The sequence below is a fragment of the Pseudonaja textilis genome, chromosome 4, assembly GCF_049901715.1.
Source record: "Pseudonaja textilis isolate UNSWEBS1 chromosome 4, rPseTex1.2, whole genome shotgun sequence".
NCBI lineage: Eukaryota > Metazoa > Chordata > Lepidosauria > Squamata > Elapidae > Pseudonaja > Pseudonaja textilis.
Window position 1 is genome coordinate 13,903,989 of NC_141993.1, and position 24,850 is coordinate 13,928,838.

A 24,850-nucleotide genomic window follows, 5' to 3' on the forward strand; every position below is an offset into this window, starting at 1 on the left:
CTGTTTCTTTTAAGGCATTAAAATCAGATTTTTATACACTTTCTAATGTCTGGGAATCGTAAAAGACAAACGTTTTTGTTATAATCATAAAATCGAAACCAGTTACCTTCATGTAGCGTGATCTTTGAGTCTGGAACATGTCAATAATGGATCGCACTCTTTTTGAAAAGGGATTGTCCAAAACAGGTAGTGTGCACTGTAACAATTATAGCACAACAAATCAGGCACCATTTAATTCATGGGTCACATTGGTTACATTACACAAATCATATTATAAAGTATGAAGATGCTTGAAACAGTCTGGAATGTTTCACAATATTGAAAATGAAGACCAGCAGAGCCTTAGCGAAGGCTAATATTTTCTCAATGCTGGCCTTTCAGTCCCTTGATCATGATCCTGCCAAAATGTTATCATTCATTGAAATACCTTTACATTTTTAAAGTTATTATGTAGAAAACTGAGATATCCAATGTCAGATATGACATATACTAAAATTAAGGCAATGTTCTCTTTATCCAATCCTAACTTACCATAGAGCTGTTGATCTGGCTGAAAGATGAGACTCCAAAGAGGTTTTGGATCATCCCTTGTTGAACGTTTACTCCTACCCACAAAAATATATTCAGGCCATTTTCTAGTAGGTATATGTCACCCTTGGAGAGACGCTCTTCTGAGTTTCTGATTGCCGTTGGTAAGGAGTCACTGCTATAATCTATTTTGGTCTATAGGACAGAAAGGAAGTTACTATCTCCTGAGTATATATATAAAATACACACACACATACCATAGCACTTAACTAGGAATAACCCTTGGCATGTAGCCATGGAACCGTTAAAAAACAGCTAAATAATTATCATGATTTAAATAATAAAACGCGTGATACCCATAATACACGATTTTTAGTTTTTACACTGAATATTCTACATAAATTCAGATGCAAAACACAAAATGATTATTTGTCAGCTGTGCCTGATTCAGTTTGGCGCCTCACAGGCATCCTGCCATCAAAGGTTGGGGGAAGGTAAAGCGGTATGTGTATGTGATGGGAAATTGGGAGGGGGGGGATGACAGGGCAGCTGGATGCTGTTTGTACTAACATCCCAAGGTCAGGCACCCCGAGAAAATATGGATTACCTCCAAACATCTCAGTGTACTCAAAACATCTTGGTAAGCTCTGGTTGATTGGAAAGGGGCTAGTCGTGTGTGTGTGTGTGTGACGAGCTGTGGCGAATCTTTTTTGTGTCTTGCAAGATGCAGGAGAATTCAGAGCTGGCTTGCCTTTACTGCAACCAACACCATTTGCTTTAAAACAAATGGAGTTGTGGGTCAGTCTTTCCTAAGGATGGACTGGGGCAGGTCTGACATTATTTGACTATATAATATATTCTAAAGGATATCTGTAATTCTAATTTTCTTTACTCCAGTTTACTTAATGATGGTACTCTCTAAGGAAATATTATTCAGAACTAAATCATAAGCCATTCATTTAAATTTATATTAAATGCCAATAAAGTATAATTTATATTTTGGTATAATTATACTATATAAAATGTTTCTATGTGTTTTTTTTAAAAAGGATGTTGTCTGTACTTCATAGAATGACTCATGCTGCCTATATACATTTACATAACATCTATAAAGAAATATTAGCATAAAAATATCATCAGCCTCTTTGTGGACCATGTTTTTCAATTTTTTAAAATTTTGGTGCTCCTCTGTTTATCAAAATCTTTTTTCAAGCGTACTCATCATAGGCGAGGTCAAGTTGCCAACTAGGGAAATAGTACATTCTACAGTTTGGCAAATAACTTGAATGAGAATTTTCCAAAATAACAGAAACAATAAACAGCAATTCCCCCACATCTGTATTACTCCACCAAACAAAAGTTCTATTTAATTACATTAATTTTTAGTTGAGTTTATAGTTCCGACTTAGATAATTGAAACCCGTCTATATTTAGAATCACTCACCAACGGTAACAGTCGAGGATAAAAGAAAACATGTGTTTCTGCAACATCCATAGAGCTGATTAGCTGGCGGATGTAGGATCGATCATCAGTGGTGACCTCGGACCCAGGCTGGAGCACATCACTTTTCAAAACACAGTTCAAATACACAGGGAGAAGTTTCATGCATTCAGGAAGAATCAGCTAAAAGTGACAAGAAATTTAAAAAAAAATCATTCTTGGGGCAGGAAAAGGACAGTATATTAGTTTTATTTTTGTACAAATTCAACCTCACCACTCATTTTGGCTTCAATGGAGGGGGGAAAAAGCTAATATTCAACTCAATTCTAGCCTTCCAATTTATCTCAGACTGCAACTACCTCATAAGTCTGTATTTAGATACACAGTCCTCTACTTATAATCCATCATTTTTAGCAACCATTTGAAGTTACAATGGCAATGAAAAAAGTGACTTATGACCATTTTCCATACTTAATGATCACTGCAATATCCCTATGGTTATGTGATCAAAATTTGAGTGCTTGCAAGTGGTTCATATTTATGACAGTTGCAGTGTCTTGGGGTCACGTGATCAGCTTTTGCAACCTTTTGACAAGTCAATGGGGAAACCAGATTCACTGAACAGCTGGGTGATTAATTTAACAACTAGAATTCACAGTCTCCTGTTTTCTATTTTGATGCCAGAACTGCTGAACCAGTTCTCATGAACCATACAATACATAATATTTCAGCAAGCACTTTCAACTACTGTGAGTAATATTCCTTACATTTCCAGCTTTGGTAATTGGGGAGATACAACTGTGGAAATGTGTGCTTTGGGTATTTCTGAATTGCTGTTTTCTGCAACTTAATGCTTGCATGGTGGGTGTGCTGTGCAAAACAAACAGGTAATGGCCGCAAATCATGCTTTATTAAAGCCCATCCATATATGAACACTTTTTCAAATATTTCCATAATTGAAATCTGCATGGTATAAGGATTAGGGTATTAGATTGGCTCTGCAAAGACTGTCAGCTGGGATCAATCATTCAGCCCAACCCACCACCAGTGTTAAGAGTGCCAGGCAAAAAAGTAAAAAGAACTACATGCAGAAGTTCCAAATTACTGTTTTCTAATAAAACCTATGCACAGGAATCTTCTCAGACTCAGCACCTGGGTAAGCTAGATAAGGTTTAACAGCATTCCAGGGTGGTTGGATTTTGTCTTCTTGTGGTTGCTGCTAGGGTCTCTAAGCTCATCCTCCATTTAACCCCTCCTCCTGGCTCTGCTGCTCTCTTCCCTACACAGAGTTAGGATTAGTAGAAAAAGTGGGGAAGGAAATGCTGTTTACCTTACCATGAGCTTCTGTAGGAAAAATGGGATATAAATATAATGATCAAATGTAATATGTGTTTGTATGTAACCATTCCAAGAGAAACCAGAGTATCATATGGAGTTTTTGTTGGTTAAACAACATATTCAACGTATTAAACAACATATGCAACAACTGGACAGTCTGTAGAGATTCTCAGTCATCCAGGTCAGTCCCAAAGGTGCTTTTTCAGGAGGCAACTGGACTTTCTTGTTGTTTCTTTTGAAGACATTTCACTTCTCATCCAAGAATCTTCCGCTCTGACAGGATGGTGGGGAATGGAAGGATTTCCATCCTGCAAGGAATATAAATCCTTCCATTCCCCACTGTCCTGTCAGAGCTAAAGAAGATTCTTGGATGAGAAACGAAACTTATTCAAAAAAAAAAAAACTGACAGGGAGGGGAAGCTGTGGAAAGCAGCGGCGCTATCTCATCATGCACCAAGCCCCTAATAGACAGGGCTCAGCTAATTCAAGTACAGCATTATCAGAATAGCCTGAATGAGGCAAATTACTGAGATGGATCACACGATCAAACTGTTGCTTTGGGGGTTCAAAGTTCTGATCAGACTGCCCTTCTGGTTCCTGAAGAGTTAAGAACATCAATACACGATACTGAATGTTAAGTATTAACATCAGAAGAGAGGTAATAAAATAAAAAGATTAAACATAAAAAAAAAATAAGAAAGTCCAGTTGCCTCCAGAAAAAACCTTTGGGATTACAACTGGACAGTTAGCGACTGTTCAAAATTCTGACAGATCTCCTCCCCAAAGCTACTTATTTGAAGTTTCAATGCCCCCACTCCTTGATAATAGCCGGTAAGATTTGCATTTTGGACGCTCAGAAACTCGCCTGCATTTATGGCTGTGTCCTGTGGTCACTTGACCATGATTTTTTTTACTTTTTTGCCCAAAACTGGACATTTATTTTTGGTTTCTGGCAAAATAAAACCCACTGTAGATTTTCTTAAAAACTGCCATGTTCTCTTAATGATTGTGGCTTTTGTGACCATGGTGATTTAGTTAAGTACTTTCACAAAAAAGATTATAAAATGAGATGCAGTCATGTGATGAACTGCTTAACAATTGACACGACTTACGACCAGTCTCAGTGCCCTGATTCAGGATTAGTATCCATCACCAAGTTACAGGAGTTACCTGTCCAGCAGAAGAAGGGCTAGCACAGTTTTTCCGATAGCATGCTAAGATCTGGGCACACTGATTGATCAATGTATCTCTCACAGTCTTGACTGGATTGTTCAGTACTCCACGATATGCTTCAGAAAAAAAAGGCTCTGATTAGAAAAGCATTTAACTAAGCTATTCATCTGTTAAAGGAACATATTGAGTCATTGGATATGAAATAGGCACCAAATAAATTTCATAATAAATAAATAAAACAATAAGGGCAACCAGTTGTTTTCACACTGTTCGCTGCCAGTATGCTCTCATTTCTTAAAATCAATTATTTATTTACAACTCTATCTGCAGCACTAGAAAAATCCAGGAAGATTTTTTCTTTCAAGCTTTTTGTGCTCTCAAAAGACCAAAGTTTCCCTCCTATGAAACGATTACAAGATTGTCCTTACCAAATTTAGCCAAAAAGTTGATAAGTGTGTCTGTCTCACAGTTCCTATAAAGATCAGCCAGCTGTGTGCAGCAGTTCAGGGAGAGATTGTGAATGCGCAGACGCCTCTGTCCTGCACAACTGGTATACAATACAGCACACTACATGAGAGAGATTTATAAGCAGAACTATTAAAATGTGTACATCAAAGATTTCAATCAACTCCTAGATTCCCATTACTTTCTATGGATAGTACCGCTTTTATGAACCATTAGATGCCCCTGTATTGAACTCTCCATCGCTAAGAAAAACTGAAATTAGATGGGAGGACGGCCATCCTTTTCCTATGTTCTTGGGTAGCCCAAGATCATATTAGTGATTTACAGACAGCTTTCAATGGGAACTGGTGTGACTGCCTCAAATACGTTCAAATTATTTGGTGGAGGGAGGGCATAGAACCAGGAAAAAGAGCCTAAGATCTTAAACTTATCCATTGAATGGATCATTGTTAGTCCCTCACACCTGTTTACCAAGAAAAAGTGTGACTTCTGTCCTAAATAAAGTTGATCTGTTAGGAATCTGTCCACCAATTAGTTGGGTTGGCAACATATAAACCAACAATGTATGTTTGTAGCTTTTAGACAAAATCACTGTACTGATTTATACTATATTCCAATTGGTTGATTATATTGCAAATTACCATAAGAGTTCATAGTTTGCTCTCTGTGACATTCTGTTGCTATCTAAGGTTCACTGTTGTATTTATGCTGTGCTTATACTTTGATATCTTTGTTTACTGTAAATGACAAAGGCAACTGGTAAGATGATTTTGTAATTGGACTGTTAATTTGTAATTTGGACTGTTAAACATATATGATCTGGACCGTTTATTGGACTGTGCTATTTCTTAAAGTAAACTTCTTTAACTCAATTTAGTGTGGCTGAATAATTATTCGTAACTACTCTCATAAACGTTTCCAAGGGTAATTCTGTACATATCATAACATGACTGCCGTTCAACTATAGAAAAGAAGAAGATACCCTCCCCAAGAACCACTGTCTGCACACCCAACAGCATTCCTTACTGAGGAATTACCTGAAGCAAGGCCCCACTCTCTTCTCTTAGCTTGTCGTCATGTTTAAATTCTACAGTGATTGTTTTGTCACAGTCTAAGCCTGCTAATTCCACATCTGTTGTATTGTTCATACAAAAAGCTCCAAAGAAGTCTGTTGCTCGAATACCTAGAGAACAAATAAATAAATAAAAATATCCAAGATGAAATCTTTCAAAGACTGGATTCGCATATCACATTGAAGTCGACCTTGGTCTTAGGATGGTGGAGAATTCAGCAATTTTCACTGAACACATTTTTGGGAAGATTCGAGGCATCAAATAGTTCCCCTGCAAGGAAAGCTGTGCTCCGAAGCACCAATGAGCAAGTGCTTAGCTTTGATGTTACCTCTGTCTGGAGGACATGGGGGAAAGTTAACATTTGGAGAGCAGCAGGCCCAGATAATATCCCTGGGTGAGTTCTTCGGGAGTGTGCAGATGAATTGGCTTGCGTTCTTACAGATATTTTCAAACTTTCATTGCAGCAGTCCTTCCTGTTTTAAGACTGCAATTATTTTGCCAGTGCCTAAGAAGTTTATGGGTCTTAATGATTATCTTTAGGCTGCACTTACATCCATAATTATGAAATGTTTTAAAAAGCTAATAAAGGATTTTATTGTATCCAGCCTCTCTCCAGTATTTGACTCACTTCAGTTTGCTTACTGAGCAATCCCTCCACAGAGATTGCTATTTCCTCCATCTGAGTTTGGTGTGCTTAGAGCAGGGGTGTCCAACCTTAACAACTTTAAGACTTGTGGACTTCAACTCCCAGAATTCCTCAGTTGAAGTCCACAAGTCTTAAAGTTGCCAAGGTTGGACACCCCTGGCTTAGAGGAAAGAAATAGTCATATGCTAATGCTGTTTGTCAACTTTAGTTTGGCATTTAATATGACCATTCCTCAACATTTAGTAGACGAATGCTGGGCCTGGTAGACTTTGTCCATTTGGATTCTTGATTTTCTCACTGATAAGCCCCAGGAACTGTGAGTTGGGACTAATATTTCTAACACCATTTTCTTGAGCATTTCTCAAGGCTGTGTCCTAAGTCCACTGTTGTTCACCCTTTTGATACACGACTGTTACGTTAGGTTTGGTACCAACCATACTGTGAAGTATGCAGATACAACATAGTGAGTCTTATATAGAATGACAAGGAAGTTGCTTACAGGGAGAAGGTAAAGAGTTTGATGGACTCGTGTAATACGTGGGCCTAAATGTAGGAGAAACAAAAGAGATCATTATTGATTTCAGAAAAGGCAGGCACAGCCATATCCCTCTGTGTATTAACAACGTAGTTCTGGAGGTGGTTGATAGTATCAAGTTTCTGGGTGTGCAGCTAACGAGCAGGTTAGCCTGGTCGTTCAACAGGAAGATAAAGGTGAAGTGGGCAGCAATGCCTGCTTTTTCTGCATCGTATGAGAAGAGCAGACAGTCCTTCCTCTGTCTTTACTACTCTCCATAGGGGGACAATTGAAAGCATCCTGTCATTATTGTATTATTGTTTGGTTTAGAAGTATTACTGTTTTGGACAGGAAGGCTGTGCAGAGAGTGGTGAGTGGAAAGTATTACTGGAAGTTCACTTCCTTCTATCCAGGACAAGGCATATAAGTGCTGCTTGACCCTGGCCCACAATATTGTCAGGGACACTACACAATCCTCTTTAGGATTGGTTTTGTTACCTTCTGGGAGGATGCTTGGAGGTATCCGAAGTACAACCAGATTCTGCAATACCGTATACTGGTAGGATCTACCTGGTTAACTCTCAAGATTCTTTTTTCCACTATGTATTCAAAATGGACTGTGTGCGAGTGCGTGTGTGTGGGCACATGTGTGTATATATATAAACATACATATACATGTGTGTGTGTGTACACTTTTGAGACTAGGCATCAGAATTTCATTTTATGTGTGCCATTGTGCACACAAAAAAAGTGTCAATAAAGGTTATCTTATCTTTTATCTTAGCTTGACTTCTACACATAAGTCAGTCCAGAGTGTAAGCAAAGGAGAGTGGCAGGACCACTATGGGGTAAGTACACAAAGTCTGTAGCTAAACCTTAGGTGTTCTCATTCACTGTAATGGTATGTGGGAATGACAGGAGGAAAAGACAGAGCCCTGGTATAGGTATGAAAAATGAAATCTGAGACTGAAGGTGTGAGGGGGTTTGAGAAAGCATCTCAGAAGGGACCCTCCCTATTTTTCAGAAGAGCAAAAGTAAAGGAGATGAGAGGTACTTGCAAACTTGCAAACTTCTGTTACTGTGACCTTACAATAAGGGTAGTATTAGTATTCATAATTGGTGTTTCTTGTAGGTTATTGATATATCAATATGTGCTCACCTGTGCTAGTACGTACTCTCATCACAGCATCAAACCCAATTTCTTTTTGAACATCTCTACGTAAATCATTCAGGAAGCGTTCCTGATCTGTTTCCACCTAAAATACACAATCAACATGATTCACATGATTGACAGACAGGTGTTTTCTAACAGAGGGTGAATAGCATTCCAACTAAGACCATTGCCTTGTACCTCCAGTTTATGTAGGATCACTCTAAAATACTTAGAAACTCAGAGAACACATTGTTGCTTTAAAAAATCATCACCTGCAATATACACCATAGTCTACAAGTCCAGAACTTTTATTTTTTAACTACAAGGTACCTAAACCACAGAAATCCACCTGAACAATTCAAAATTATGCTGTGAAAAATAATCAATTTCAGCTTTTTATTTTTTAAACTTTAAAGCCAAGTGTATATTGATCTCCCATTGAACTAACCTGAACTACTATTGGTTCTAGCTGGCTCCTGAAATAGTTTTATTACTTGCCCTCTCTCCTTTGAGACCACAATTGCAACTATAAAGTAATATAAATGAACAGATGTTAAAGCCAAGACAAACCATACCTGAAAATATGTGTATTTATAAATGGAGCCACCAGTCTGATATGGAACAACCCCCAAGGTAGCTACATCCAAATACTGATTTGGGAAAAGGAAAAGGTCCACACAGCAGCCTTGGGCCACACAATCCTTGGCTAAGTTGTTGTAGAAATTCGTTTGAGGCTGAAACAGAATCTAAAGCATAGAAAAATTGTAAACAGAGAGAGCAGAAAACAGGATAAATATTGAAGAATTTGGAAAATCCCATCTTAGAATTATCTCTGTATCTCCTTTATTGTAAACACATGAGCAAAAATAAAAGTAAAATCAATTATTATTTCCTGCCTATGAAAGTCAATTTGGTCTAGTGGTTAAGGCATCAGGCTAAAAAGTGGAAGGTTATAGTCTCGCTTTAGGCATGAAAGCTGATTGGATGACCTTGGGCCAGCAATCACTCTCTCTCAACTCAATCCCCTCATAGGGTTGTTGTAGGGAAAATAAGAGGAGGAAGGTGTAAAAATAATAAAGGTGGTATACAAAATAAATAAATAGAGCCTCGTATTTCAATATTGCCATAGTTGTTGGTTGAATTAGATTTAAATGTCAGAATCTGCAAATAACAACTTGCATCCACAATCTCACAAATCATTTTTAGAAATTTCTTAAGAAAACCTTGCAAAGCAATTTAATTTTTTTCTAATAGTTCTCTGTTCCAGAATTCTTTAATCCGTGAAGATTTCCAGGAAGAGAGCCTTCTCGGCTGGCTCCCTTTGGAACCCGCTCCCTCCCCTCAACCCTCAGGTAAGGTGGGAAGAAAGGCTCTCCACCTGCTCCATCAAAAGTATTTCAAGACCTGGCTCTGCCATCTCATTTGGGGCTCACAGAGCAGCACACAGCCCTGGGGCTAGTTAGCAACCAGAAGACCCTCCCCCTCGTTTTATTTATCTAATATCCAATTTTACCTATCCTTGCCTGCATTTTAATATTTTTATATTCCGTTTTTATGTTTTTCATTTGTTTTTAACCCACCCTGATTCCTTCCGTGATGAGCAATTTCTGAATAGAATAGAATAGAATAGAATAGAATAGAATAGAATAGAATAGAATAGAATAGAATAGAATAGAATAGAATAGAATTCTTTATTGGCCAAGTGTGATGGGATACACAAGAAAATTATCCAGTGTCTGTGTGTGCGTGTATGTTGGGGGAGAGGCAAAGGGCACAAAGCAATTAAGGAGACATAAGAAATCATAATCAGACTTCCTGCCTGGCCTATTTCTGCTGGACTATGATCCTTTACCTTTTCTTTATCAGTATTCATCAGTTTCTTGTCATCTCTGTTCTTCAGCTTTCCTGGAGCCTCTGCTATAGGCAGCGATGTGTGAAATATGAAAAGCTTGCCAGCACAGTCTGCAGCCTGGAAACAAACATCAAAGAGTCCTTGAAATGACCATTTGAGGCTCTTTGGTCCTTAAGAGTCTTGTAGACACCTTCTTTTCGCCACCATTTATATTCAAATGTAAAATACTTTTCAATAAAAAACAAATGTAGCTCCTCATCTTTTCAAGTGACCCATCTTTTACAACCAGCACTTATATACTGATCTTATTCCCAACATGCTGCAAAAAAATAAAAAAATAAAATCCAGATATCAACTTATTTGAAGTGCTTAACCTATCCATATTGCTCAAGATCCTCTGCATTCACATTATAGATTTTTCTGCTTGATAAATACTACCTTCTATATGGTTCAGTTACCACATAATAAATAAACTGGATTCAGCACTTGATATAGACTGCTGCTATCTTGAGAGGTTTATAAAATACTCAAAAAAAAAGGAAGGGACTGAGAAAAATCAAGTCAATTTAAGGTGCTGAGGAGAATAAAAACTAACCTTTAGAGCTTCCATGCCAGCCTGAATCACTGGAGCAAATACTGTTTCTGTTTCTCTTGTATCAGCAAACATTTCTGGGATCTGATCCAGCAGGCTACAAAATGATGAAAATCAAAGTCAAAGGTTAGGCAAATCTCTAAAGCATCAGCGCTCAAGTTATTTCTCATCAATGAGCACAGATGCTTTAGAGATTTCAAGCCAATTAGAAGGTCTGGAGGGAAACCCCCCACACACACACACCTATTTTGGGAGTAAGAGAAAAGAGTCCTTGTGGATTTTATTCCGCTAGTTTTTGTTGACTATAGAAGATAATGCTCATCTCCATTTCAAGGCTATTGAACCAGGGCTATCCAAAGACATTTCCATGGTCATGTGGCAAGCATGACATCACAGTGTTGTAACCTTCCTACCAAAGTGGTACCTATTTATCTACTTGCATTTGTATGGTAGTTTGGCAGAAACTGAAGTAAGGACGGGAGCTCACCATGTCGTGTGAAGCTTGGGTCTCGAACCTAGGCTGCCGGCTTTCCAGTTAACAAGCCCAGCATCTTAACTGTCAGCCACCATGCTGCCCTATTTCTGGAGTACAAGTCAAGTTTATTATATTTTTTTGTGTCTGCCTAATTTTTGATCTAAACCAAAAGTGTAGAAGGCCATTGCTTCAGTATTTAAATTTGCACTTTTGGTCTATCAAAAATTAAGTATTTAAATCCTACTATAAAGCAGGGTAAGAACCAAGCATGGAAATAATTAAACAACTCAGACTGTGTAAGCAGGAACTGATCAAAAGCAGCAGCACTTTCTCACAATTGCTCTCTTAAACTAAAACTTCTTCCTCTTCCAATTCAGAGATTCTTTACTTTTGCTTGATGGGATAACACTAGAGATGCCTTTAATTTTAAGAATAAATTCATGTTTATTTCTCTCAATCCTCTCCAAGTTCAAGTTAAGAGTAGCCACTTTTTCTATAGTTCTAATAGCCAGTTCTAATAATCAGTGAAACGGCCCACTTTATGCAAAATGCTTATATCCCTTCCTGTTAATTCAGTTGAAAGCAACTGACTTAACTAATCAGAAGGCACCAGTGGAGCAAAGGAGAACAACAACAAAATGGTCATACTTCTAGCAAAAACGTAATAAAAATAAAACCCACACATTCAAAATGAGTGTGATTCTTAATCCTGGAGAGATGATGACAGCACATTCTGGAAAAATGCCCAATCCTTGTGGGTGGAAGAACTGGGAGAGTCAACTCTGCCCTCTCTATAGGGAGTCACAAACTCATATTATATCACTTACATGATTAAAGATCTTGGAAATTCTGATCTTTTTTATGTACAGCTAATATTGTCAGATCAGTATGATTCATTTTCTCTGAACATAGCAAAGTTTCGTTACACTGTCTGTAAAATTAGGCAAACCTTGATCACCCACTGATGATTTCATCATCAATGGTAATATATTACTATGCTCTGATCTGTTCAGTTCTGTCCAGTTTTATTTTATTTTAATGTTTAATTTTTAGTGCAGATCTGTGCACTGTGCAAGATTGATTGATTGATTGATTGGGAGAATTGACTCAGCAAACTTATTTGAATGCTTCTTCAAACCAGATTTTTGTTCAGGAACAATGTTGTACATTGCATGCAATGTGGTTTGAAGGACAATAAATTAATTCACATTATCTATAGTAAAATAATCAATCTCACCAGTTAAAAACAACAAAGCAATGTTTAATATTTTCAGCATTTCCAATTATATGTGTTCCAGATAGTCCTTCCGTTCTTATGATGGACCTCTCCAGAGCTATTTATGACCTGTTTCTAAAATTACAATGGCTGCGCCCCGTGGTCATGTGATCACATTTTGGGTGCTGGCAAATGGCTCAACTTTATGGCTATTTGCCGTGCCCCATGACCACATGAGTGGGATCTGTGATTTTTTTTTTTTTTGCTGGTTTCCAGTGTTTACCTCTGGTTTCTGGCAAAAAAAAAAAATGCTTATTGGGGAAAACGGATTCATTTAATGACCATGGTATTCACTTAGTAATCACTGAAAAAAATGTAAAAAAATGAGTCTGGTTATGCGATACCTAGGCTTATATTGTAATTCTGGGCTCAATCGCAGTCATATGTTGACAACTACCTAGTCATGCAAAACATCTTTCTATTCAAATTAAAACAATGCAATTTCATGTTTATTTTAGGAGAGAGAGCATGGACTATGGGAAAGGAATGTAATTTGCTTAAATAATGATTTTATATAAAAATAGTAAAGGTTTATTCTCCAATTTTATTATTTGTTAAAACCTATGCTTAATTTCAGTTATTAAGAATTTACTTGAGACAACCTTATTTTGTGACTGACCGCTCCCTCTTGAAAGACTTTTTGTGATGGCTATGCTCGTTCTAAAGTTTGCCTACCTTGCCTGAGATGGCCTACAGCTCATTAAAAGCCTGTCACTTTCAGGTCACTAAGAACGAGAGGATACGCATAACAGAAGGTACAGGTAATCCTCAACTTAACAACCATAGCTTAGCGACTGTTCAAAGTTACAATGACACTAGAAAAAGTGACTTATGACTGGTCCTCGCATTTGCAACCGTTGCAGTTTTCCTGTGGTCATATGATCAAAATTTGGACGCTTGCAACAGGCATGTATTTATAACAGTTGCACTGTCCTGGGGATCACATGATCACCCTCTGCAATCTTCCCAGCCAGCCTCTGATAAGCGAAGTCAATCAGGAAAGCTGAATTTGCTGCATGGTCACTTAACAAATGCAGTGATTTGCTTAACAATCATCGCTAAAAGATTGTAAAAAAGTGTGTGATCATTTAGCAACTGATTTAGAAATTACGGTGCCAATTGTGGTCATAAGTTGGGAATTACCTGCATCAAATTGTTAATGCTCATAGTACAGGTTGAGTTTTACTTACCTGGTAAAAACTGTGCGAGACTCATTTACTTTCACAAGAAAGCCATCAAGCAAAGGTACAAACATATCAGCTACATCTGAAACAACCATCATTTGTGGCTGTGCCAGGGAGCTTTTGACATTATAGAAGTGTAGAACTTTGTTGTAGGTGACAAAACCCACCCGGATGGCTGATTCTTCTGTAGTTCTTTCTCTGTTAAAAAAGGTGTTAAATATAGCATAAAATCAAACTGAAAAGCACAAAGACAGCAGCATCAACAGATGATTGTACCCTAATATCTACTGACCAAATTCCAAGTTTGAGAATGCAACTGGGAAGTCCTCTCATTTTATAGGATACTTAATTGAAAGACTGAACTGTTTTACAGAGGTAATTCCATAAGTAGCACTGAAATAGGTTGATTATAATCAAAGTTTATTATAAAAAATTGGTTCACTAGGACCAATCTTATGTCAGCAGGTACCTGGGGAGGTAATCCAGGAGAGTCTTCAGTTCTTCACATATCAATCTGACCAAACCACTCCGTACTGCATTGTATGACACATCAATCATGAAAATAAAGGCAGGAGGGTTGGGATGCTTGTTATTCTGCAAGAAAGGAACACAAGCACTATTATTCATTGCACACTACTGAGTCATTTTCCCATCATCTGTGTCTTGAAAGAAACAAACTTTAATGGTATTTCTGCCTAGATTAAAAGAAACTACAAATGCAATTCTTTCAGTTTCCCAGGACTGACTATGAGCATTATATCAGTGTTTATCAACTTTGGCAACTTTAACATATTGCGAACTAACTCTCAGAATTCCCCCATATGCTTGCCAGGAGAATTCTGGAAGTTGAAGTCCACCCATTTAAAAATTACCAAAGTGGAGAAACACTGCATTTTATCCTGTCAGCACTTAATTTTTATTTAAAGTGCTGGCCTCTAGATTCTGAAGATCTAATGTTATAGAAACAACCACCCAATATAAGGATTAATTCAAATTTCTTGGCATGTTGTAACTGGTTCTCTTGTGTCTGTAACCTGGACTAGTTTCTAGTGAAGTTTACAATAATTTGATTAAAATTAGCATCTCTGAATGGATCTGTGGCTGCTTAACCCTTAAAGACAGTTACTTATATCATAATGAATGTTAGGGATGGATGGTGTCTCTGCCTGTTTAACTTGAGTGCAGCACTGGAAAGCCAATAGTGAGAAGTGGTGGCAAGGTTGAGAAAGTACAAAAGGAATATTGGACACAACCCGGAAGTAAAGGAAGAGTTCATTAGTAAGTGTTGTGGCTCCGGGCTTGGATTCAGCTCCTGTGATTGATATGAGTTCAAGTGAAGAGGTTACGTCAGAACAATCTGAACCAGCCTGGCTTACTGATTGGACTGATAACCAGGATGAGGAGATGGACGTGACAAAGGATGACAGACCTGATGTATTAGAATTGTCAGGACCTTTGACCTCCTCTGGTTCCTTATCTGATCAACAGCCGGGAATGGCTGACAGGGAAGTTTTGAGAGAGTCTTCTAGTGGAGATGAGAACTTGGAAAATTTGTGGTTAAATGTAAAAAATAGAAGACAGTTGAAAAGGCAAAATCAGCTGGAGCAAATGAGAAGAGCAAGTCAGTAAATTAGCACGTTGCCTTAATGAGTATAAAAGGACACAGCTGGGCTGGTGCATTTCGCCAGGAACAAAGTGACTATTTGAGTGAGGACGTTACAGCAAAGAGCTCTGGGGCTGAGGATTTATTGCCAGGACTGGTTTGCCGGACAGATTTATGCTGTGGTTTCTGCCAGCCGTTATTTTATAAGACTTCTTTCCGTTTGATTTAATTGTGAAGCGGCTGCTTTCTGTTTTGTTCGTTTGAATTTCGAAGGGGAGTCATAACAGTAAGTGACAGCTTAATCTGCCTACAAAAAATCCAACAAGAAGATATTTATATTGTTCAGAGTCCACCTTAACCAGTGAACCTAACTTAATCCAGGGCTGAATATTTTGTCATTTCCCAAGATTTTGTTCCTTGGCCCTAATGCTGACAATACTAATCCCTTACAGAAATCTATATAATTCCTGCCTACTTGTTTGTGGTCTGACACCAACTGAAAAGCCCTGAATGTTGACTTTTCCCCAAAATTTGTCATTTAGCCTACTGGTCCCTCACTGTAAATCAAATAAATGTATAAGTAGAGATACCTTGCAGTAGTCAACAGTAGCTAGGTATTCATAGGAGCCCAGTGATAATTCAGGTCTGTCATAGTAGTCCACTCGCCTGCCCGTGTGATCCAAATGCTGGAAGTAATGAGATGGCACTGGGGGCGGAAAAGAAGGGAGTATTTTTTTTTCTGCATATTTTATTTCTTCTCCCTGTCAGGCTAGGAATCTGCGTGTTTCAACTGTGAAGTTGGCTCTTCAGAGTTCAGAGCAAGGGGAACAACAGTTTTTGCTCTTTATAAATGCTTCGTGTAAGTTGACAACAGTGCCATTTTTCAATATGCTGAACCTGCCTTCTCTCCCTTGAGTCTGCCTTTGAACAGCTGGACCATCTGACTTTGCCTTACTTCTGTATCTGCACCTTCCCCATCTGTCCTTCTTGTGACATCATTCCAGAGAACCTGGAACATTCTTTGAGCTACTTGTTGGTCCTTATAAAGATATCACCCACCTATGGATTTTGGATGTTTTATTTTCATAGTTATGGCTATAGATCAAATTGTATATTCCTGAGTGAGTTAGCTACCTACATTTTAAGACATGTTAATAGACCCTGCAGCCAATCAGCAATCAATAGTAATCTTCCTATGCCATTAAAATGTAATTTAATTTCCAGGTGGTATTTCTTTCCAACAAAAAATGCAAACATACTGCCTTTTATTTTGCATTTATTGTTCTTGCATTACAATTTTTTCACAAGTGTTAAGAGAATAGTGGAAAGGCTTAGTGTGATCAGCTATGCCCTACTTTCTCATTTTTTTGAGAGAAACCTGAATATGCATTTTTAAAAATAAGATTTTCTGCATATTGTATGTTTCATTTAAATAAAGGCAGATTTCTCAATAAGTCATTAATTGCAAGCAACTGCCCAAAATTTAGGAACAAAGGACGATGTGTAGTTTTCATCATTTAAATATAAATTTGTTCTTGGATTTTCCGATGATGATTCCCCAGTTGAAATTCCTGTTTGGCAGCAAACTGTCCTCGTCCTCTACAAGGGGTCTTTTAACAGGAAATTCTTACCCTCAGTAACGCAGCTACAAAAGCAGCACTGGAATCGTCTTCCTCCCTCAATGAACTGCATATAAGGGCACATGTACGCCTTGCACCTGTTGCACCGAATGGGACCTGGTTCCCCATGGTCCACCAAATAAGGAGGGGTCTGGAAAGTAAAAACACTGAATATTGATGATATTTACATTTCCCCTTTCTTTTCCAATACATGACACAATACACGAATTTCTCCTTTCTGTAGAGTGAATCGTCAAAGTTAATTCTTAGGAGGGAGGAACTCACTGGGTAAACAAAAAACTCAAGGGAGGGTTTCTTTTGCTGGGGCTCCATTATCTTGTAATAATGATGCTATTTTATCTGGTGATTCAGGCTATCAATCTTACCTCTTCAGCCGGAAGTACAGCCAACGGTTTTATGACTGCAGCAAGAGGAACTTGAGATTGTTTAGCCATATCTGAAGTGCAGGGAACATTATAAGAAGTACATCTTATGTATCGAGGACTTGCATTACCTTCAAAAGAAGAAATCAAAATGTTACCTATGTATTCTTCAATAGATTTATTAACTGTCTCTATACACACAGACACAGACACACAGAGACACACAGAAACACACACACACACATTCATTCCACTGTCTTGCTATTTCTGAAGTGGAACAATCACATGCAAAACAGTGTACCAAACAATTATAAAAAGCAACTAAGTAATATAAATAACACAAACACGATCTCCTTCAAGTGAAAGTTGGACCCTGCAACATTATCCTGGGACATGTATATTTGCCTTTATTTGTAACAGTTGATACCGAAAATAAGACCTGGTCTTATTTTCTTTTGGGCTTAAAAATAAGCACTCTGACTTATTTTCAGGGAGGGTTGTTTTTTTTTTTGGGGGGGGGGGACATGAAGGAGGTGGGGGCCGACAGAAGTGGGAACGCAGCTACCGCTGGTCCCGCCCTCTCGGTCCCACTGCCTGCTTGCCCACAGCTGCAACGGGCCAGGCTCTCGGTATACCCCAGCTTCACTATGCCAAGCAGGAGAAGCCCAGCCTAGCATTTATGTTTCTAAAATTAAATTTTATTTTAAATAAAAAAGTCACCACTTTGAGCTCCTGAGGGAAGGTGGGATGCAAATCAGATAAATAAACAGGCAGTCCAAATTTTCACATTATAAGGCAGTTTTTCAAGAATATGAATGTGTATTTGTGCATTGTGTTGGTATGAATGTATGCTTGTCTGTCTATCATCTTCTTGCACAATAGCAATAGCACTTAGACTTATATACCACTTTACAGTGCTTTACAGCACTCTCTAAGCGATTTACAGAGTCAGCATACTGTCCCCCAACAATTTGGGTCCTCAATTTAACCACCTCGGAAGGATGGAAGGCTGAGTCAACCTTAAGCGTGGTGGGATTTGAGCTGCTAAATTGTAGGCAACTGGCTGCAGCAGAAGTAGCTTGCAGCACTGCACTCTAACCCCTGTGCCACAGAGGCTCCACAATAGAACTCATAGCTTTCAAACCTTGAATAGAACTGACTTAACCCTTAGCGTTTTAATGTTTATCGTTAATTTAAGGCTTAAGATCTGACCTGCTTATTCCTTTGTAGCTATGTATATTATTCTATGTATTGGTATTCAGAAATTTAGTGTGATAATACAGCATGGCAAACTTCATGGCTGAAGAGCACAATATGAACGCATAATGAAATTCTGAACAGAAAAACTGCAGTTCTTCACTATATACTGTATTTTTTGGACTATAAAATACACCCCCCCCCCCAAAAAAAAAGTGGGTGGAAATGTCTGTGCGTCTTATAGATGTGCGAATATGGCCCCAAATTTGGCCTCCCCCTGTGCGTCCTGTTTTCAGCCTGGGAGGGGAAAAAGGGGACACGTAGAAGCAAAAAACGTTTTTTCTTGTTTTCCTCCTCTAAACCTAGGTGCGTCTTACAGTCCAAAACATACAGTAACAGAGGGGTATTGTGATTCCTCCCCCTTTAGCTAAACCGAGCATGGGCGTGGCCAGCGTATGACTCATCTGGCCCACGGGCTGTGAGTTTGAGACCCCTGATATAACACAACTAACTTAATCCGTTGCTGAACACTTGCAGGTCTCTTTTTTGATGGCAAGTTAGTTACCCTTGCCTTCATGGATGCTTGTTTACCTTGATCTTTCACCAAGAAATTTGTAGTGACAAGAGGTGGGACTTGCCCACGTCCTCCTGTGATGAATGGCTCTGACCCACGGTTATTTCTGTCATCTTCAATAACCTGAATCTAAACAGGGAAGCAACAAGTTAGCACTACAAAAGGTTTTAGCAAAGGTGATAATAGAGCTTACTACATTTTTAATCCATAAAGGAGGATACCCATTTTACACTTCTATTTGTTTTGCTAGGTTTGAAATCCACAGTCCAAAATTAGTGGTGTAACTAATAAATTATATACTTTGCAATGTCCACTTTAATAAATGTTGCCTATAAACTTTATAAAGTCATTGTTTACACTTTATATACTTTTTGCATCTAGAGAGTCAAGTTATAGCTGAGAATTTTATGCTGGATCGTTAAAATAGCATTTTTGTTTATCAGGTGTTTTCTCTCTCCCTCTCACTCCCTCTATGCATTTAAATAACCTGCTTTAGGAATTTCAAATTGGATGATAATCAACACAAAGGCATTAATGTAAAAAAATGTGGGGAAAAATCAGCTCTCATTGAGCTATGGTACCCTAAACCAGATTGCAAAAAGTGATCCTTGAAACTTAACATAATCATCTAGAGAAATTATTTGTCAGAGAAAAGACAAGTTCAAAATTATTTTGTACTCTAGTTTTCTTCCATCTACTTCCTTCCTTGCTACACGCCCAGTTACATTCTATATATTTTGGATGCAGCAATTAAATTCCTGAAAAATAATCCACGTTTTTGTTGTATACTTCTGAAAACTGTTTCTGAAAAATCTTAGGCCAGATTTTTCACAACAACGACCTTTTTGGCTCTCAGTATCCTACTTCACCAATACGATTCCTTGACCATGGAATTCTGCTCCACTAAAGCTATTCCAAAATTTTCTTCTAGGTTAAGAAGAGTAATAACAATTCGTTGGTACTACCTGATGCTGATTCTACTCCTAATCATTCAACTAAGAGCAAAGTAAGTTAAACTTGTGATGCAACATACTAATTACTTTCTAATACTTGGATTATAAATTTATTCCTTATAATGTTATCCAAAAGAATTTAAATGTAGCCTTTTAACTTATCGTCCAATTCATCTTTCTAACTGGAATGCTTCAACCTCCTTTCCCTATAGAATTAGATTATTTTAAACAATATATCTTATGATGAAAATGACTGTAAATTTCCCTTGATCTGAAACACACTTAAAAAGAGATTGCACAGAAAATTGAAGTGACCACACCAAGACGACTATTTTTGGTCCAGCTGTAAAAAAACTAAGCGAAGTTGGTAACATCACCAATCTATTTTATGTGTTGTGACCAAATTCAGCCCATTCCTAAGACAAAACAATATAGGAGCAATAGGCAAATGACATTCTTTGTCTTCACGAAAATAATATGAACTGTGTAATTAAAATGAATTAATTAAAAAAGTAGCTGTTAATACCTACAAGCAGGTATTCAATACATTACATGTCCAATTTATTCTTAAATATTCATCCTAAGTATATGCAAAATATATAATGAGTTATCCAGAGGTTACTTGCTTACACAAGGCTAGAGTTGGAAAGAAAATATATAACCTGCTTATCTTTTGTGGTTTTAAATGCCAAGCTTCTATTGCCCCTTGATTTTTGATGTACAGATGATTTTCAACACTTGTGTTGTTTTATTCTGTTTATTGAATGTGAGCAGAAAGAGAGGAAGAGGAAAGGTGATGGACTAACACCGAGGGTGGTTAACAAGGGGGGATTATTTTGCAGATATACACAGGAAGCCACCGACATGCAGACAAGAGCAGACAGAGAGACAACGCACTTACTGGGCTAGGAATTGCATCAGGATCTATTCTGTGCCTGGGTTTCTGCTGAGGTGGCAGCTCATTGAGTTGCTTTTTGTTTGTTTAAAAGAAAAATTGCCACAAAAAAGGGAAGAGAGAGAGAGTAGTAAAACAAAAAGTACCAAGCAGTGTTACTCCTGTCTATCTTTATTTCTACCACTGTTAAATATATTCATCAAGACAGTCTTCATGCAAAGGGGGGGGGGGAATAATACTTGGTTAGGTTTTCACATTTTATCTCCCCGTCTTGCTCCCCCATGAAAGCACATGAGAGGGAATCCTCTCTTGATGCAGTTGGCAATTCTCATGCTTGCTTAGTGTTTTCAGGAGAAATACAGATTGAGGTATGCTCAAGTTCTCTAAAAATGCCCTTAAAGGAAAAGCAGGAAAGAAAGCAGAGCTGCTAATCACTTTCTTGTTGGTAAACCTCAGCTTTAAAATATAGAAGGCTGTACTTCTTTTCACCAGTTAAACTGTCATTGTCATGGAAAAGGCATTTTCAGGTACTCTGGGGAGAGCCATTGCAGCTACCTCTGCATATTAACAAAACCCAGAATGCCATCATAACATCCATTGCACTGGAGAGCATAGGTCTGTAGTAATATGAGAGATCTGGGTCCTTCGAATCTGGTCACAGACTGAATCTTTGAATCTGGTCAGATTCTTAGAATCCAGTCCACAGCACTATAGGGTTCACAACATGCTGTTATGCTAGCCAAGGTCCCCTTTAAAAGCAGATAAATGTCAGTATACCCCACTTTAGTAACTGTGAAACAGCCAATCGCATGCCTAGTACGATTACTGGCCCCTATTTCAAATATGCTTTCCATATATTCAAAGAATCAGTCTAAACTATCAAGATTATTCATGTGGACAAACATGGACTAAACATGATAGCCTAGTTCATACTAGTTCCTGTCATTCTTTTTCAGCTCTGGCATGATTGCAGCAAATGCTTTAGGCAAATTTAAGATAATCTCATCAATATTCTATTTTTTTAGAAGCACAAGTCTGGCAGAAGTTAGGATGCTAAGAGGACAGAAAAAGTAATGTGCAAAAATGCCCTTTGGTTGTAGGAAATGACTATGAATTCAGCAAATGCAGAGGAACCAAGGACTTTGTTTTTCCTTCCGTATCACTTTCTATAGGATGTTAAATTCTAAAAGTGATCCGCCTCACTTACTGGGCTAGGAATGGAATCCGGGTCAAGTCGTTTGGGCGGAGGTGGTGCTGCAGGCTGACTTCCATAATTTGCCGGTCCAGGGAAAGCTGTACCATATGCTGGTTGAGTTCCTCTATTTTGCCCAAAAGAACCTTAAAAAAAGATGCAGATATACCTTTATTTGAATGCATAACAGAATTTAAAGGGTCCAGAATATTAATCTCTCAATTGCTTTTATTAAAATCAGACTCTAATTATACCACTCAAAGCTTCAATTTGAACAATTTTACTTACAATCCTAAATTAAACGCTAACTGAATGATGCTTTTTAGGATCAACTCTGAAATGTAAGAAATTTAAACTTGACAATATTTCCACAGAAAAGCTTTATAAAATTGGCAGACTGGGTCAGAAAAGTGGTATACAGAATCTCCCACATACAGTATATCACAGGAGTACACCCCCTCACATTTTGTAAATATTTAAGTATATCTTTACATGTGACAACACTGAAGAAATGACACTTGGCTACAATGTAAAATAGTGATTATACTGCTTACGTAACGGTGTAAATGTGCTGTCCCCTCAAAATAACACAACACCCAGCCATTAATGTCTAAACAAAAGTGAGTACACCCCTAAGTGATAATGTCCAAATTGGGCCCAAAGTGTCAATATTTTGTGTGGCCACCATTATTTTCCAGCACTGCCTTAACCCTCTTGGGCATAGAATTCACCAGAACTTCACAGGTTGCCACTGCTCCTCCATGACGATTTCACAGAGCTGGTGGATGTTAGAGACCTTGTGCACCTCCACCTTCCATTTCATGATGCCCCACCGATGCTCAATAGGGTTTAGGTCTGGAGACATGCTTGGCCAGTCCATCACCTTTACCTTCAGCAATGCAGTGTTCGTTTTGGAGATGTGTTTGGGTCATTATCAAGTTGGAATACTGCCCTGTGGCCCAGTCTCCGAAGGGAGGGGATCATGCTCTGCTTCAGTATGTCACAGTACACGTTGGCATTCATGGTTCCCTCAATGAACTGTAGGTCCCCAGTGCCACAGCACTCATGCAGCCCCAGACCAAGACATTCCCACCACCATGCTTAACTGTAGGCAAGATACACTTGTGTTTGTACGCCTCATCTGGTTGCCGCCACACATGCTTGACACCATCTGAACCAAATAAGTTTATCTTGATCTCATCGGATCACAGAGGACATGGTTCCAGAAATCCATGTCCTAAGTCTGCTTGTCTGCAGCAAACCATTTGCGGGCGTTCTTGTGCATCATCTTGAGAAGAGGCTTCCTTCTGGGACAACAGTCCTGCAGGCCAATTTGATGCGGTATGCTCTGCGCACTGACAGGCTGACACACACACACACACCGCTTTCAACCTCTGCAACAATGCTGGCCGCACTCATATGTCTATTTCCCAAAGCCAACCTCTGGATATGACACTGAGCATGGGCACTCAACTTCTTTGGTCGACCATGGCGAGGCCTGTTCTGAGTGGAACCTGTCCTGTTAAACCGCTGTATGGTCTTGGCCACCATGCTGCAGTTCAGTTTCAGGGTTTGGCAATCTTTTCATAGCCTAGGCCATCTTTATGTAGAGCAACAATTCGTTTTTTCAGATCCTCAGAGAGTTCATTGAACTTCCAGTGAGTGTGAGAGAGCGATATCAAATTTAACACACCTCCTCCCCTTCACACCGAGACCTTGTAACACTAACCAGTCACATGACACCAGGGAGGGAAAACGGCTACTTGGGCCCCATTTGGACGTTAGCACTTAGGGGTGTACTCATTTTTGTTGCCAGCGGTTTAGACATTAATGGCTGTGTGTTGCGTTATTTTGAGGGGACAGCACATTTACACTGTTATACAAGCTGTATAATCACTATTTTACATCGTACCCAAGTGTCATTTCTTCAGTGTTATCACATGAAAAGATATACTTAAATATTTACAAAATGTGAGGGGGTGTACTCACTTCTGTGATATACAGTATTCTAAAGAATAAAGCAGCAGAAAATACAGAAAAAGTGCCGTTTTGGAATGCTTGCTTCCATCTGGAGTTTCTGAACGTTACCATGTTTATCACTATTATCAGAGCTTCACAGGTTTCAGCAAGCAAATAGCGTCAGGTTTAACCTGTTAATTTTAATGAGATAACAAACAAGACCCCCTTTTCTTGGGTTCATTCCACTGTGCTTTTTATTGAAAGGTGCCATGTTCCTGTTTTAGAAGTTTCACATCTGGGATTAATTTTAGTAGATTTGAACAATTTTTTCAAAGTACAGTTCTCAATGGTTATATTGCAAAAGCAGCAACTGGCAGCTATGGAAATGACCACTAAGTCATTATTCATTATGCTTGGAAGCAAATGAATTCATATATGGAAATGTATCATATCTTAATGTAGGAAAACTATTAGGCAACCAAAATGCCAGCGTTTTCTTTTTGGTTTTCAAAATCTGCAGGAAAAAGGTTGTATGAAATATGCTACTGAGAAATCTACAGAGAAAAGGGCTATATGTAGAAATACTACACTGGGAATTATTTTCCTTAGATTTATATAATGAAGAAATGGATATTTTATGATATGAAATTATTATTCAGCAGCTCAGAGAGAAAAATAGATACTAATATCTATTATACATCTCAAATCACATACTAAGATTCTACCCAAAACCACCCCGTCCCCCAGTCCAAATCCAACCCAGAG

General features: G+C 38.4%; 1 protein-coding gene across 10 annotated transcripts in view; it reads right to left on the minus strand.

The window, feature by feature from the left end:
- The window catches only part of SEC24C (SEC24 homolog C, COPII component), a 48,054-nt gene that overhangs the window by 2,212 nt on the left and 20,992 nt on the right, over positions 1-24,850 (minus strand). For 5 of the 10 annotated variants that reach the window (XM_026711022.2, XM_026711018.2, XM_087933848.1 and 2 more), the window contains 18 exons: positions 22,142-22,272; positions 20,941-21,009; positions 19,104-19,215; positions 17,319-17,446; positions 16,945-17,083; positions 15,904-16,019; positions 14,180-14,304; positions 13,717-13,908; positions 10,779-10,872; positions 10,184-10,300; positions 8,907-9,077; positions 8,338-8,434; positions 5,983-6,128; positions 4,909-5,047; positions 4,478-4,596; positions 1,973-2,152; positions 532-723; positions 107-196 (listed from right to left, as the gene is read on the minus strand). In XM_026711022.2, the coding sequence (XP_026566807.1) occupies positions 107-196; positions 532-723; positions 1,973-2,152; positions 4,478-4,596; positions 4,909-5,047; positions 5,983-6,128; positions 8,338-8,434; positions 8,907-9,077; positions 10,184-10,300; positions 10,779-10,872; positions 13,717-13,908; positions 14,180-14,304; positions 15,904-16,019; positions 16,945-17,083; positions 17,319-17,446; positions 19,104-19,215; positions 20,941-21,009; positions 22,142-22,272 (2,357 nt within the window). The remainder of the gene's footprint in view (positions 1-106; positions 197-531; positions 724-1,972; positions 2,153-4,477; positions 4,597-4,908; positions 5,048-5,982; positions 6,129-8,337; positions 8,435-8,906; positions 9,078-10,183; positions 10,301-10,778; positions 10,873-13,716; positions 13,909-14,179; positions 14,305-15,903; positions 16,020-16,944; positions 17,084-17,318; positions 17,447-19,103; positions 19,216-20,940; positions 21,010-22,141; positions 22,273-24,850) is intronic. The other 5 variants (XM_087933849.1, XM_026711021.2, XM_087933850.1 and 2 more) reach the window with 1 other exon arrangement.